Raw genomic sequence first — 17,099 nt, 5'->3', positions numbered from 1 at the left:
TGAACTAAGAGGAAAAGAGGAGTGAGAAACGAGACGCTTCTTGGTACTAAGCTTGGATCAGAGCAGGATGTTACTAATAGAATGAATAAAGCTAACACCGCCCTCTGGTCATTTGACAAGCTGTGGTGCCAGGGATCAGAGAGGAGTCAGATAACTGAGAAGAGAAAGATCAAACTCTACGACTCACTAGTAGTATCAGTGCTCCTGTACAACTGCTGCTGCTGGGCCGTACCTCAGCATGTTCTAGAGTCTGTAGATGTTGTTCAGAGGAAGCACCTCAAGCGCATCCTACACATCTATTGGCCTAGCTCAATATCTAACAAGGCCCTCTACGCTCGTACCCAGACCAGGCCCCTTTCCGAGAGAGTGGAAAAGGCACGGTGGACAATGCTAGGTCATGTTCTACGCAGTGACAACGACACGCCTGCCTACCAGTCTCTGTTATTTGCTTCACTAGGATGTCAAACACTAAAGGGACGAGTGGGTAGACACAGGACTAATTTCTATGATATTATTGTGAAAAATGACCTATTTAAGAGACAAATTAATTTGAAAAATGAAGATGATTTTACCAACTTAGTGAACATAGCAAGAGATAGAGTAGGATGGAGGAGTTTATTTACTTTGAGACATATTGAACGAATGAGTCTTCGTAAGCGTAAATAGGCCAGCACTTTGCTGAGCCTCTTTGGGTGCTCTTTTGTTTATAGATGTTATTATATATTTAAAGAATATCATTCTTTTACCACATACATAAGACTTTGCCGTAGGGTATACAAAAATGTGACCATTCATCAATTTTCAGAGTGCTGTATCTGTACCCGAATAGACATAAAGGATTTTAATGACACAGTTTTCTTCCGCTCTGAAAGTGAACGAATTACAAAACAGTCTAGAGAATTCCTCGCCCTGCTGCAGAAGATCAATCCTGGGTTGTGCTCACCAAAGCAAACCTCTTTTTGTGTGTATTCAGTGTCTTAACTATGTAAAAGACAACTATAACAGGGTGAGTGGTTTCCTCCTGTTTTACTAACATTTAAAAACATCAGGAGGTGACCGGGATTCCCGGTACCGGGATTGGCAATTTTGAGCTATCCCGGTCCCGGTCCCGGTCAAATGCTGATTTATTTATTTATGATCCCGGTCCCAGTCCCGGTCCCGGTTAATTCGGGATTCTTGGTCCCGGTCCCGGTCCTGGTCCCGGTCAATCACTCAAATTTGCCGGGATTTTGACCGGGATCTTTTACATAATTTCATTCACTGTGATTTTAAGTTTTTCCTTTCATTCATTGTGAATTTCATCTTTAAACATCCTCTGAGCCAAATACAACAATGTTTAAAATTGCTTAACAAGTTTGAGTAATAAATTATGATCATGAATTAACCAGTAATCGACCGAAATTCCCGGTACCGGGAATCCCGGTACCGGGATTGGCAATTTTGAGCTATCCCGGTCCCGGTCCTGGTCAAGTCACATTTTTCATCCCGGTCCCGGTCCCGGTAAATTGATAATCTCAATTTTGAGCTATCCCGGTCCCGGTCCCGGTCAAGTCACATTTTGTATCCCGGTCCCGGTCAGGCCTGAAATCATGTCCCGGTCACCTCCTGAAAAACATTATTATTCAAAGGTAAATAGACAGCGAGTAGTAATTTTTAATCCATTTCTATCGGATTTGCAAACTTTTAAAATGATATAACACTTGTACGATCTCAAACTTATGTGATATGATACTGTTGATATAAATGTGGGAAGTAATAAAGTATTTGCAGGTGTACAGTGCTGTTTCTGAAATTGACGAATCCTCTTGTGATGAAGATTGAAGAAGCTATTGCCATCCAAGTGGAAAAAGTCCCGCCTTTGTCACCCTCCTCGAATAGAACTAAGAAAATGTGGAGACTTTCTTCATTTAGTTCCAAATCAAGTGGACCAGATGTTGATTTGTTTGAAATGGACTGAGACTTGTGTTTCATATGCCAGGTTGAACAGGTTTGTGTGAAACTTTTGCTCGCAAATATAATTATTATACATATTATCTCGATTTAATTTTAAGAGTATGAGAGGTTATTCTTCTTTAACAATACGAATTTCCCTAGACGTTAGAAACGAAAAAGGATAGTCTGATTCAAGGAAAAGATAATAGTTTCTTCGTCGATTTCGCAACATACTATCTGTGGACATCTACAGAAATCGTCAGGATCTGTGCAACATCGATGTTAATCCTGATTCGCACATGAACAAGTGCCCTGTTCTTAACCCTGAGAGTCTCGGAAAATATCTCTATAGCAAGCTAGGTAGATATCACAAAACATGTCGTTTGAGGTACAGCAACTCGAGGGTGAAACAATTGAAGGGTAAATTATCTGAAGCTGTAAGTTTAAAACCTGTCTCTAAGGCAGGTTTTAAAATGGAAAGACACGTGTCCACGCACGCCAACACCAATGCTGCATTAATGAGTGCAGGTATTGATACGGACCTTTTAACTGGAGCAGGAGAATGTTTTACCAGAACTGTACCTCGTGTCTGACCTGAAGCTTAAGTACAATGACTATGTGACGTCTAATTTATCTGAGAACGCTGCAAACTCCAGCAATGTTTAATCTGATCACATCAGTTTTCAGAAAGACAATATCGGTAAGACGAGTTTGTTTCGACAGCAGGATCGTATCTAATCTTGCCGCAACAATAGATGCGGATAGAGATGATAACACTTTAACAAAGGCAGCACTCTTAAAGGAGATTAGAAAAGAAATCTTTCAATGTAGAAACGAATTCTATCAGAAGATTTATCTTCAAAAACATGTTCGATTTACTGATCGGACTGTAGAAATATAGTGTTTATGTGGATTAATCTGTTAAAGCAGGGCTATTGTATCATTTTAACATTAACTTTGCATAGTGATGATACGTTTATTGTGTCTCTTGTGATTATCTATTTCTACAGTGTTACGGTACCACGAGGTTTCTGGCGCAGTGATGCGCTTTCAAGCAAATATCGTGCTAGATACGTCACGCGCCGCAACCGAATCAGATTTAAGTGCACTTTTTCCATTGTAAACACTATATACGACGCGCAACACGTTCTACGAGGTCGAAATTTTCGAGGTCTCTAACACCGGAATGGAGCAATATTTAGACGATCTGACACTTTCTAGGGCTTAAGCAACCTAAGAGAAATTAGGGGAACAACTCAGAAAAAATTTTTAGTCGATATTCCGGTGTCTGTAGATGTCCGAAGTTTTGGCAGTAAAGTGCTCACAACACAGCTTCTGGAGGCTCTAGAAGGTTCCCGATACCGTCAGAGTGTTCAGTACACTCCATTCTATCATATAAGAAAGAAGTCCCAGGTCTCGAGCAAAAAAGCGTGATATTTGCCCGTAACAGCCTCTACTATTAGTACTTTGCAACGATTTTGATGCCACAACAAAGCAAACACCGACAAAGAAGACATCCCATAATTGTGTATTCAAAATTTACTGACAATATAATAAGTAAGGCTCGACTCGTAGACTGGGCTGGTTAGATCATTCCCCACGTGATGCCCATATAAGGAGTATCGATTATGGCGAGAATAAATATTCGGCACCACTTTCACACATTGCACCATTTATTCAATAGTTGTCTACCGTGCTACGCTGACAAAGTTAAGTAAGCAATTAGAACTGCACTGTTATAGTGCTCTTGAAGTCCACCACCCGCGAAGTTATAACCTCCTAGTCAATATAACACATAACAGTAATATTATCATTACAATTACTAACCGTATATCCGTCATAAAAATAATAATTCAAACCACCCGGCTGGGCCTTGAAGCTGAAGACTCCATTTCGCGCCCTCCGTATGCCATAGAGTTGTATGAACCCTTCATTTATTTCGCTACCTGTTAAACTTAAAGTTGTATGCGGACACACAAATTATACATACAGTGACTTTACGGTACATTATAACATGTATACAAGTATAAGGAGCAAGATTACTTAGATTAGAGAACAAAATGAAACCAAATTCTAAAACATTTTGTTTGAAGAAATCAAATAACATAGCATTGTCATTAGCAGTTATAGATAATCTTATCTTGAAAATTCTGGTACCAATATCTCAAAATTTCGAAAAAATGGACTTAATGCGTTTTCTCAGGGAACGGCAGAGTAGCACTAGCAATGAAATACAACATTTTACATGGTTTTGAAAGAAAGAAAAGGTTTGTGGGTCTGTAATTTTCTTTTGTTGGTTATTTTGTTTGATGCAGTCGATTAAATTTAGTATACAGTGCAGTGCAATTTCACAACCAGCGAGTTTAATCAGAATTTCACGTAAGATGACACATTATATGGTTGCCCCGCTAAATTTTTAATTTAAAAATGCCCCATACGCATGCTTATGTAATCATGATGACTGACGCTTGTCGCGTCTGCTATCTTTCAATATTAATTACAGATTTTTGACGTGTGTCGCGGGTTTTATTTGATTGACAGCTGTTTATAATTGCTTCCCCAAAAACGTTTTTTTTTTTCTAAAATAAGGAATATCTTAAATAGGAGTTTAGTATGTTTAGTATATTTTGATTTAGAAACTGGTATTATAGCAACACACTTTATAGGGTGCTAGCTAATGTGACGTGTAGTATGCTAATAAGGACAACTTCAGTAGCATAAGCTACATATAAAGTCTAAAAGTAGGCACTTGTCAGCTGCAGTCACCCTAGACAGGTCCTTACATGATGTTAGATTTTGTGACGTCGTAATTACGTCACTATCCTGTATTTTGCGAGCTTCAAATCATATAGATTTAGAGTCATATGACATATAAAGTTACAAGTTATACGAGTACGACGCTGAACACTTTGGCACAGATGGCCGGGGAAACGGTTCTAGTTCATGAGTGAGAACTGATCAAACACCAGCGTAAAAGCTTTTATGGAAGCACGCTCAAATCTAACATTGTAATAGTAATACCACATTCATATGTATCACTCAATGAATTCTTCAAAACAGTCAAAATGAAGGTGTAAGTAAATCCGTCTGTGTCGAGGAGGGAACCACGTGTGACGGTCAGGAGCTTGCTGATAACAAATAATAATTTCCTTTCACTGCTCACATTTATAATTTTTGCGGCCAGATAACAAGCGTCTTAGTGGAAGGTTGTATGCACCTTATCTGCACTCGATATCACATCCCTCAACAAGGTCAGATGATATTAAGTGATCCTGGGGCGCAATCTGTCGGTTTCAGAATCTAGAACATGAATTAAAATCACGTCAAGGATTAGTGATTGTTAATGTGTAGGAACTGGATCCAAAGGGGCGCAACTGTTGCTTATAGTCCACTGGCCATCGTTGCTAGAGCAGTTTTATTTATAATAAGAAGCAAATTATAGAATTCACCGTGCTACGCTGACAGCTGGGTGAATTAAAACTGTTACTGCTGCAAAAGATCATAACACACATAACCCCGGCATGCGCAGGGATTATATTTCAATTTTTCCCGCGACGCGCGGGAAAAATTTATAATAATTTCGAGTGCGAAGCACGAGGGATTATTATGAAAATAACCCCGACGTGCTTTAGCACGAGGGGTTATTTTAATATAACTTAAGCGTGCCGGTGTTATGTGTTATAAACCCCTCCGGGTTAGTGCTAGGACCAACAAATTTGACATTTTACTCTTAATTCTAGCTATATGAGATCAGTATGGAAAATATGAAATGGAATTGGGGACTACCAAATAAATAGTAATACAAGTACAACTAAGGTACTATGACATTTGAAATTGGCGTTATATCTAAACATTATTCCTCAGTCAGAACGTTGAATGAATATCGATAAGGGGCGTCGAGTTAAGCCTGGCAAGCGATAAAAGGTGGAGCTAATAATGATATCGTGTCATGAAGTTCATCAAAGTAGACGACTATAATACATGGCTTATATCAAACACGACAAAATTAACCGGACAAAATCAAATGTAACCGTCGAGACAAGTTCTGGAACTGGTCCAATTAATGTAAGAGTTTAAGTAATGTAAGCAGTGTGCTGGAGTTTTGCCAGCGCCTGCAATTAGACCGATACGTAGATCAAGTGTATTTATAGTTCTTACGTTAAGCCATAGGTCACGTGACATTTTTTACCAATGCGCGTCGTAGTAGTTAGTCACGTGATACACGTCATCAAAACACGTGACAGTGCGCGGTTGAAATTCTCATGGAATATCAAAACAAAACAAATCTTGTTGAGCCAAATTAGCGGGGCGGGATTATAGAAACTATGCCGGGGTTATTCATTCAGCGGGAAAAAACTAACAGCGGGAGCCGGGATTATCAAAATCTATTTAGCGGGAGCCGGGATTATCAGAATCTTATTCTATCCCGGAGGGGTTTATAACAACATAACGCCACCCGCCATGAAGCCAATGCAGATATGTTAGCTGATCACTAGGGAGTGAATCACGATACTTACAGTCTGTATAATTGATCAGCTGTCCGGTTACTGGTTGGTCTGTTTTGGTCTGTAGTGGATTCGATTAAGTATTTGAAATATATATAAAAGTGAATACATGTTTTGTTAAAAGACATCAAAGTACATGGCAGTAGCAATATAAAATAACATAATTTTAACATAATTCTTAAGCAAGCAAAAATAATAATAAATATAGCCATTCTTTGAACGAGTTTCATTCCATCAAAATGAACTTTTGAAAATTTTAATGAAGCATGATTGTACCAGGAAAACCTTAACTAATGGGGCACCATTTTACAATTGGAAGATGTGTTCACATCTCATTTTGTATTAATACGTAATCAGCAATGTTTTTTAACCTGGGCATTTGGCCGGGATAACACTAAGTATAGGAAACGATCGGAAATTAAATTTTACTGGACCTCAAGTTCAAGCCAAGCCAAAAACTTGATTTTGTTTTATGAGTTGACGCGAACGTTTCATGTTGATCGAAAAGCATAGTCATAAAAGCGCACCAAAAGTCAACCTTAGACAGGACCCATAGGGTCCTGTCTAAGGTTGACTTTTGGTGCGCTGATGATAGTGAATACTGAAGAAAAGCAAACCAAAAATTAACAACATTTTGAAGATGGTTTCGGAGTTTGGATTTACATCTGGATATATTCGGTTGTTTTCTGTTGAATATAAATCTTATGAAGTTCTGTTTCTGAGAGAACGGTGTCTCATTTTCGACATAACTAACGAATGAACTGTTCATGTCACGTAATATGTCCTCCTCACTACCCGGACGGCTGGTGCTCCTCATGATGTCTCTGTCGTTCCTCTCGTCTCCGGTGCCTGAGCTCGTTTGCCTGCTTCTGTACTGCTGCGTGCTTCTTCCTGTTCTTTATCTCCTGAGACAACATTGAACATTACTTATGACTATTAGTATGACAATAATACTTCTGACTATTTTCAATCTAAATTTTATAGAGTAAATTCGTGGATACGATCTTAAATGTAATCATGACCATACAATTACACTGATGTGGCATTATTCTAAACACGCTAAGATTTATAATATCTGGGTTTTATATCAATATTTAAAGCTAATATTGCAAGGTACCGTGTATAAGATTAGGGCCCCTCTTCCCTGCGGTACTCTACTCGAACATTGCCTTGGTCATCAAGCAGATAGTTACCACCTAGTTACCACCTAGTTACCACCTAGTTACCACCTAGTTACCACCTAGTTACCACCTAGTTACCGTGTATAAGATTAGGGCCCCTCTCCCCTGCGGCACTCTGTACTCGAACATTGCCTTGGTCATCACGCAGATAGCCTTGCCGTTGAACCCAAACATGTGCGGATCTATGTTTGGTATCTCGTACTTCCTGGAGCACCATCGTAGCCAAAGCATCACCTCTGCTACGCTCCATGTGTACGGATCTGTTATGTGTTGCTATTAGTATTTATATTTGTTGGTGGTAACTCGGTAATCTGCCGATGCACATCTGGGGCACACCTCGGGCACACCTGGGGCACAAACTCGGGCACACCTGGGGCACACCTGGGGCACACCTGGGGCACAAAGCACACCTCGGGCACACCTCGGGCAGAACCACAAAGCACACCTCGGGCACATCTCGGGCACAATTCGGGCATGGTAATTGGGGAACCTTGGGAAAAGAACCTGGGGACACCCGGGGCACATCTCGGGCACATCTCGGGCACACCTCGGGCACACCTCGGGCAGAACCACCTGGGGCACACCTGGGGCACATCTCAGGCACACCTGGGGCACATCTCGGGCAAAACCACCTGGGGCACGGTCATTCGGGCAATGAATTATGGCTGGGCTACTAACCTCAATGATATCATTTATTACCTAATTATATTTGCGATAGTATTATACTAGTATTATACTATCGCAATATAATATATATGAGCAATATAATTTTCAGAGACACATATCTAATATCTATTTATTAACGAACAAGTGAAAAACACGATTGCAAGACTTTGTTGTTCTTGTTATCGCGTCACATGACTAGATCAAACATTCCGATTACGATGAGGCGAAGGCATTTTGATTTCTTGCCATAGCGTCACGTGAGAGGGGCTGCGAATACTCACCACGTGATCCATGTTACCGTGTTATGGCTACCATCTTGTTGGGCCATGCGATCCATGCGATCAATGCGATCCGAACCGTGAATTAACAAGCTCTGATCCCGAAACCCTCGGGTATAAAGGTTGTTATCGCATAGGTTCCTCATACCAAGTGGAAGCTGATTGGTTCAAATGCCTCAATTCCCCACCAGAAATAGAATCCACATACATAATTCCTAGAATTTCACGGTATGTGACTTATTACATTTACAGAGTTGCCCTGCCCGACTTAAATTTTGATTTGTAAAATACCCCATGTATGCCTAATGTATGCATGGGCACGGATGCCTGATGCCTTAAATGTCGTAATTACAAATTTGTGACGCATATATGGCACTGGCAGTGGCAGGCAATCGAGTTATTGTTTCCCCATAAAAACATTCCTGCCCTTTACAGGTTGGAAGGCAACTATTAACATACTCCCCTAAAATAGAAAAAAACTCGAGATAATACTAAGAATAAAACATGACGTACGAAAATTTTTATTGGTTGCTCTTATTTAGCTGAAGGTTGAAAGCTAATTATACTTCTACGCCCGGTAACGTTAATAACTTTACAGAAAACCATCACTGATGTGCAGGAGGTAACGCTGTCCGCGACTGTCACCCAATACAGATATTCAATATCATTATAATAAATACCACATATTTATACCCTACGACATGATATTTTATTTTTCAACATCTTAAACTTAAATACCTTCGACCCCAAATTTAGACAAATTATTTTGTGATTACAAGTTAAATAATTAGTTTAAAAGCTACAATTTAATTATTGTGCAAAATGCATCCAAGTGGGATGGGATTGAAATATAGTAAAAATAAACCTATTGGGAGAATTGGGGGAGTTGTAGAATATCCGAGCTTAGTTACTACCTAGTTACCACCTAGGTACCACCTAGTTACCACCTAGTTACCACCTAGTTACCACCTAGTTACCACCTAGTTACCACCTAGTTACCACCGAGTAACTACCTAGTTACCACCTAGTTACCACCTAGTTACCACCTAGTTACCACCTAATTACCTATTGGGAGAATTGGGGGAGTATCAGGAGCGTTGTAGAATATCCGAGCTGCTTCTGTGTTCGGTCTCTCAAGGGGGGAGAAGGGGATCTCACCGGACAGCAAAACTGTAACATATGGATCATAAAATATAGGAGAATAAATTCCGCGTAACATCAGAACATGATTGGAAATGATAGATTTGTGTCAAGCAACCAATAGCATAAACAGGGTTATGTTATGTTATAGGGTTATGTTGATATAATAGATAACAGGGTTATGTTGATTTTGTTGAACAGTATCTAATAATAACAAATTGCAAAACTCGATTGTAACTCAGCACGACTTTTACAGTAATCTTTATCGAAACTATTTAAAACCAACATCCGATCGCGAAAATTGCTGGATATAACATTCGTTAACTTCAAAGAAAGACAAAGAATCAAGTAATAATCCTTACGATCAGCCATGGTGATGTTCCTTCTCCCTTGGTCGCTTGAACTACCAGAGGGCTGCTCCTCCTCCTCGAAGTTGCAAGACACGGAATTGAACTCTGGTCCTATGAAGCAGCCCTGCGGTCCTCCGTGTTCTTCTTTCTGTATGTGCGGCTTCTTGCGGAGTGGGGACCGGGTCAGGTCTCGGACTGGGTTTTCAGCCACAAAACAAGGGTTGTTTGGTCCAGGGTTCACCATTTGGCAACTGCTTCTTGGTACTGCCACCACCTGTTATAACTTATTGATAAATCACATCGCTCTCATTTTGGACAGATATTATTTCAGCTATACAATTTTCTTAATTTATTATTATTCGAGATGGAAAAAATGATTTAAATCAAAATACGCCCTAACAAACATGTTAACAAACATGCTAACAAACATGCTAACAAACATGCTAACAAACATGCTAACAAACATGCTAACAAACATGCTAACAAACATGTTAACAAATTAAACATGCTAACAAACATGCTAACAAACATGCTAACAAACATGCTAACAAACATGCTAACAAACATGCTAACAAACATGCTAATAAATTAAACGTGCTAACAAACATGCTAACAAACATGCTAACAAACATGCTAACAAACATGCTAACAAACATGTTAACAAACATGCTTATAAACATGCTAACAAACATGCTAACAAACATGCTAGTGAACATGCTAACAAACATGTTAACAAACATGCTAACAAACATGCTTATAAACATGCTAACAAACATGTTAACTAATATAGCTAATTGCTAACAAACATGCTAACAAACATGCTAACAAACATGTTCTGTAAAGTAAGGGTTGTAGTTCATTAATACTTCATGAGGGAACTGGTCAGCTCCTCCTAAGATCTGTCTCCGTTCCATTGGTGGAATTTGCTGGTCCTCCTCATGTGGCAGTGTGTTGTAGTTTCCGTAGGACATTATCAGTTTGTGTAGGAGATGCAGAACGAGAAGGCACAGAAACCTGAGTGATCGATCTGTTTGAGAAATTTGCCAACTGTTTTTGCAAAGACTTTTAACAATCAAGACAAACAAACTTTGTGAAATTTACATTGAATTTGAAAGAGCAGTAATATAACAATGCATCATGCGACAGATTTTTCTAGGAAAGCTTATGTTTCTTGATTAAACTCATAAATGGTAATCGTACAAATCTTCCCAGTTCCCAACAGTCTAAATTTTAAACATGTACTGTCGCTTCAATACTTACAGCCCGATCACTAAGTTTTCTGAACTTTTTAACTCCATGATTAATTATTATTGCGACCACGAAGTGCTCGAACCAGTTCTAAGTTTGACAAGAGCTATTAGACAAGATGTTGCAAATTTCCAAAATAGGATTGATTTGAACCTATTCCCACATAATTATTGCAAAAATAAATTATTCTGGATACATGTTTAAATTTTAGTAATGAGCCAAGGAAGCAGCAAAGGTAACAGTATAACTACAATACGTTTAGAACAACCATGTTCATTTCTTAGTATTTCTAATCATATTGCAGCTACTGCAGTCTACATCCGAAATGTGAATACCGGTCAAAATGTATCCTTTGAGCTTTACCATCTGCGTAGATCAAAAACAAACGATTAAACTTTTACCACAAAAGCTGTTTCGCGACCCTAACATTTTAATTTTCCCACTCGTCCTGTTGTCTCTAAACGTCTCACAAACTAACATTTTATCATAAAGCAAACACAAGATATTTTTGCATAGAAAAGTTGTGCGACAACGTATTTATTCCTCCGGGATTTATTAGTTTTAGGTAGGGCCACTCTTGTGCAACGACTTCAGAAATTGCACCCATTTTGCCGTCATTATTAACTTCAGCTGTAGGAGTGGCCTGTGAATTCGAGAATCGAGCGATATGAGCTCAAGTGGAGTCGTGACGTCCAAGCCCTACCCTCAATTAAGTCGACAAATCTCAATCCAAATTATTGATTCTACACAGATTTACAACTCACCAAAAATAACTGATGCTGAACAGTCAAAACAAAGTTGAAAACGAATATTTGAAATGGCTACCTCTGACCTGTGGTCCGTGGGTTTATTTAAGGCAGTCGATACAGATTTGGCTTTGTTTTTGTTTCCTTTTATGGGAAAGGGTCGCCAATTTGTACCCCTGGCTGAACTCTTGCAATAGATGTTCTTTATATGGTCCTGCAATAGGGTTTTACGCAACTTGATCCTTTAAGCTGTACGATTTAACCATCGCTTACTGCCTCCAACGTCACCACACACTAACTTATTTATAAGATTTGATTTGCTAAAACCCAGCACCCAGTTAGCTGATTACACCGCTTCTGGGAAAGCACGACTAAATTGGGCACATGAGAGGGGTAATTGGTACTTAAAAATGGTGCAGAAATGTATAGGGAGATTATATGTGCATAAACTGCAGAAATTCACTGTAGGGCGTGATATCCTTATATAATATGTTGAAGACAACCATTTAAAGACAAGTGCCTGGAATAGGTAATGGTCGCGAGGGAGAGGATGAATCAGAATGCAGACAAAGTTACTGCTATTATTTATGGAAAATTGGAATGATAAGGGCATTTTTCGGGCCCCTAAAAGTAGGCCCCTAAAAGTAGGCCCAACCCTGACTCAGCGACTAAATGGTACCTATAAATATAATTTGCTTATGATGGTACCCAAGAGTGCTCTGATATAAATGTGGTATTATCAAAACCACTGAGGGGTACAAATATGATTTGATCGGGATAATTTGATAGTCTACTAAAATGTGCCAAACTCCAGATGGCAATGAGTAAGGTTATTGAGTGGATCCGTGGTGTCACAAGCAATAATTGGTGTCACAAGCAATAATTGGTGTCACAAGCAATAAGTGGTGTCACAAGCAATAAGTCAGCTTTTACCACTCCATCAGCCATCTATGATCTATTAATGTTGGGAACTGAATTATAACCGGGTCTGAATCTAGAAGTTGTCCAATTATCGTTAACCCTTAATTGCGATGACGAACTATGACATGTAAACCCAATCGATCAAGGATTCTAGTAATCTCTTTCTTTTTCAGTTGGTCACCACAAATGTCAATACAAATATTAATACATTGGATAAACCTCTTGTTAAACAATCATTTGTTTTCATTATATCTAGGAATGGCACTGAAACTTGTGGCCTGTCGTAAACAAAATCAGAAATGATTTGTTTTGTATAAATAGTGCACTAGTGAAAAGAAAAAATCATTTCCATAATCAGTAAACTTTGTCAACAGCACGGTTTTTTCTACAACCCAACTCATGAACTTTATACTAAAATAATTAATTTAGGTGATCGTCTAGCATTATCATTCAATAGAAACATTACCAGCCATCTATTTTTATCTTGCTAAAACTTCAATCATGACATCCTTATTGATAAGTACAAATGCCTTAACAGATTTCAAGATGACTATTCCTTTCACCATGAGCTTAACAGTTATTTCCTTGTTTCATGATTTATATTTCCTGGATAAATTTAAAATGCCATCCACAGCAATGGTTGAAAATCTATTTCCCACTTATTCTGGAGAAAGTTGGATCGTGAAGCTGTTGCAAATATGTAACTATGTTAACTAGTAGTGTAACTATGGTAACTATGTGTAACTATGTGTAACTATGGTAACTACGTTTGGATTGCCCGTCAAATTATATGATATATTAAGACAAAACGGGACTACCTTATTCGGAATTAGGAAACAACCGAAATTTAGGTCTGCCTTGAATACAGATGCATGGGTATAAGTCGTTGCCAATGCTTATACTTCTAGTACCATCAACCATGTTCTTTGATACCGATAGTTGGAACTAGTGGTTCCAACCATTAAACTACATGGTTGATGGTACCCATATTAAGAACAGCTATTAGAATACCACTTCTATAATATCAACCATTCAAATGTGTTTATAGAATAACTGAATTGGAAATTAAATGATTTTCTTACTGATATTTATAAAATGGAAGATTGCCAGGGTTTCCAAGAATATTCAGCTCATCGTATTTTTGTACAGAATTAAATTCAGTACAAAAGCATAATACCGACTGTTTTTTTTTCCGATCAATATCTTTACGGTGAATGCACGGATATGCAGAGCCCTTACTCTTAGGTTTGGAAGCAAGTAATAGAAATCCGACGGCGAGTAAGCATAGTACGGTAGCAGCTTACTACTTACAATCCAGTTGTAAATATAACTAGTCGATGGTAAACGACGTTTATTTGCAAATAATTCATTGACCAGATATATACAAAATTGTGCTTTCTCTTTCAACATGCGTCCACGATTCGAGAAATAGAGAGTAAATGATGATACTCTTAAAAGATAAAATATCATTTTATTATTAAGGAGAAGAGATCAATCAAAGAAGCAAATATTGACCTTCACGATTCTACTGTTGTACGTGTGTTATAACATGTTCCGGTTAATTTATCATATCAAATATGGTAGGAGTGTTTTGAATTTATCGTGTTCTATCACAACTTTTTGATATCCTACTGCTTCAAGGGGTGTCATGAACCAATTCCAAAGTTACTACCACACAGTTTGATGTGTGTAAGTATAACATAGAGTGACAAAGTAGAATAGTATTTCTGAAGCACTGTTGTGCAGCATCAACTTAATACTTTCAAAGCTCTGTAGCGAACATGTGAGATATTAATATATTGTAACTACATCATATTATACTTCAAATTGGTTTCAATGGTCCGACGTCTGGTTGGACAGGTAATCATATAGTATGCATATGCATTGTGTGCACGAAGATGATAAGGGAAGACTTATTGGCTGATATATTAGTGCCTCTCTTAGGTTTGTTGTGTAACAGTGTTATACTAACACATTATCTTTTGGAAGCGGTCTAAGTCCCGCTTCCTAACCATCAAAAGGGCCCTAAAAACTTTTTTGAATCGTTCTGTCCAAAATTGCCCACTCAAATGGTTATTCTGGTTCTCTTTTGTGACACCTTGCACATTTGAATCCAATAAAAGCTTGTTTAATAGCTCCAATCAATGAAAAATTCGGATAAGCACAAATTTTTACTAAAAAAGGTCACAAAATCGAACAGAGGCAGCATCTACGAAATTTAAAGACTTATATTTGACTATATACCGGCGTGTTGCTATAAACGGTTTAACTTACGTCAGCAAGTCTACTTTCAGCTTCTTAACCCTTTAATTTCTTTCTTGGGAGGTTCTCTCTCGCAGGACTCTTTAAATAGTGAGGGGGGTATTGCAGGGTAGCAAATTGCTCTGAGACTCTGAGGTCACTTCCTCTCCGCTCCATCATATGTCCCATGTTTTACTGGACACGTGACTGAGTCAAATGTGGCTGTTATAACTAAGTTAAAAATAAAATCTGCCAAACCAGTCGATATCTCGGATGATGTCTCAGTATACTGCCCACCTTTGACGTAGTCATTTAAAATGGTGATTTCTGATATTGGGTGATATTGTTGACCAATTTCAGTCTGGTTAAATCTCCAGGATGTTTTAGTTAAAGTAACTGTGATTCTTTCTTGAGATTGAGAATACGAGTACAATTCCAAAACTTAGGCTACTAAAAGTAGAAAATCTAAAACTTAGGCTATTAAAAGTAGAAAATGTAAAACTTAGGCTATTAAAAGTAGAAAATCTAAAACTTAGGCAACTAAAAGTATGAGTCCAAGAAATTATTGTAACCCTATACAACATATGAGATATCAGTGACAATTTACGTTCATACTTCATTGGACATTTATTGGACGTCAAAGTCGCGGAGTCATTAACAGAAATAATTAAAGAAAGGAAGGTCATGTGAAAAAACGCGACAAATGAGTGCATAGTGTATACTGTATAGATATATTATTCAGTACCATACGCATATTCACTCTACAAGGTGCACAAACTGTCTCAGGAACAACTTGAAAGGAAGACAGTACCGCCAACAAGACTGGTACATGCTACTAAAGGAGGACCACTTTACCGACTTGATCAGAGTCGGAAATACCGTGAGGAAGAGTTCTTACTGGACACACCGAATTTTGATGATTATATGAATTTTGCTTGATAGAGTGCTTATCTAAAATGTTTTACAGGCTTTAAAAGTGTAGTTTATTTACGAAGGATTCAAGCCTAACATTGTGTGTTTCTCTTCGAGTCCTAATGCAATGTATATTATATAATTATATTAAATGGCCCCATTCACTGAAAATATAATTGTTGTAAACCTCATGCCAACATGTGCGAGGTAACCAATGGGCTATAGTGCCTAGTTGGGTAACCATCGTTACCTCAGGACGTTTTGTACCAGTACATTGGGTTACAGCGACCTAGTGATCTCTAGGTTTTATTGACTCGAGCCCTAACTAGAACTGATCACAGAATAAAATTTGCATAATAAAGCATCATAATTTGTGCCACATTGAGGTCAAAGTACTATAGCATTAGATCCATTATAGTTTGATAGAGTAAGAAGAGATTAGTGAATCGTACTTCTTCTATCAGACTGCAGCTGCAGGGTGTTACAAGACTCGTGTCAAAATTTTGGATGGCTCTCAAAATCTAACAAATGAGACAAACGGTTTAATTTTTGTTTTAAATTGTAGAAAAATTATTACTACTTATCAAAAATATCTCTAATATTTTAACAATGTTTCGAACCAAGCCCCATTTCTGCATATAATAATAATAAAATGTTTTGGACCCTCGGAATAAGCATATTGTAATTTTCACGTTTTACCATGTAAACTGTCTAGTTTCAACTTTTTACTTTTTAGCCTCCATTCTGATATTGTTTTTCTGCTGAACTAATGTTTTTGGGACTGGATCTGAATAAACACGATCTTAAAGATAGCCCCACAAAAATAAATCAGTCAGTTTCAGGTCAGACCTGTAAGGAGGCCAGCTGAAGTCTGCTTTTCTTGAGATCAGTCTTTCTCCAAAATGCTTCATTAGCCAAGCCAAACTTTCGTGCGAGCAATGTGGAGGAGTCCCGTCTTGTTGGAACTTGGAATATACAG

General features: G+C 38.3%; 1 protein-coding gene and 1 long non-coding RNA gene across 4 annotated transcripts; one reads left to right on the top strand and one right to left on the bottom strand.

The window, feature by feature from the left end:
- Positions 1-936: 936 nt before the first annotated feature.
- LOC134822120 (uncharacterized) lies at positions 937-2,942 on the top strand. The gene is made up of 3 exons (XR_010161130.1): positions 937-1,006; positions 1,771-1,987; positions 2,095-2,942. It is a non-coding gene; the product is annotated as an uncharacterized LOC134822120 (long non-coding RNA).
- Positions 2,943-7,073: 4,131 nt separating this feature from the next.
- On the bottom strand, positions 7,074-16,070 carry LOC134822110 (transcription factor ETV6-like). 3 transcript variants are annotated; one of them, XM_063833007.1, is made up of 6 exons: positions 15,242-16,070; positions 10,883-11,066; positions 10,065-10,326; positions 9,628-9,732; positions 7,697-7,878; positions 7,074-7,342 (listed from the first exon to the last, which is right to left on the bottom strand). In XM_063833007.1, exons 2-6 carry the CDS (start codon positions 11,021-11,023, stop codon positions 7,229-7,231), a joined length of 804 nt encoding a protein of 267 aa, XP_063689077.1. In that variant the 5' UTR covers positions 11,024-11,066; positions 15,242-16,070; the 3' UTR covers positions 7,074-7,228. The 3 variants fall into 3 exon arrangements, with proteins under 3 accessions (XP_063689077.1, XP_063689075.1, XP_063689076.1); XM_063833005.1 differs by lacking the exon at positions 15,242-16,070 and adding an exon at positions 11,313-11,392; XM_063833006.1 differs by lacking the exon at positions 15,242-16,070 and adding an exon at positions 11,313-11,392 and having other exon boundaries at positions 10,919-11,066.
- Between the last annotated feature and the right edge of the window lie 1,029 nt (positions 16,071-17,099).

The sequence above is a fragment of the Bolinopsis microptera genome, chromosome 10, assembly GCF_026151205.1.
Source record: "Bolinopsis microptera isolate Bmic1 chromosome 10, MBARI_Bmic_1.0, whole genome shotgun sequence".
Taxonomy (NCBI): Eukaryota; Metazoa; Ctenophora; class Tentaculata; order Lobata; family Bolinopsidae; genus Bolinopsis; species Bolinopsis microptera.
Note: the sequence above shows the minus strand (reverse complement) of the source record. Positions and strands in the feature narration are given on the sequence as shown.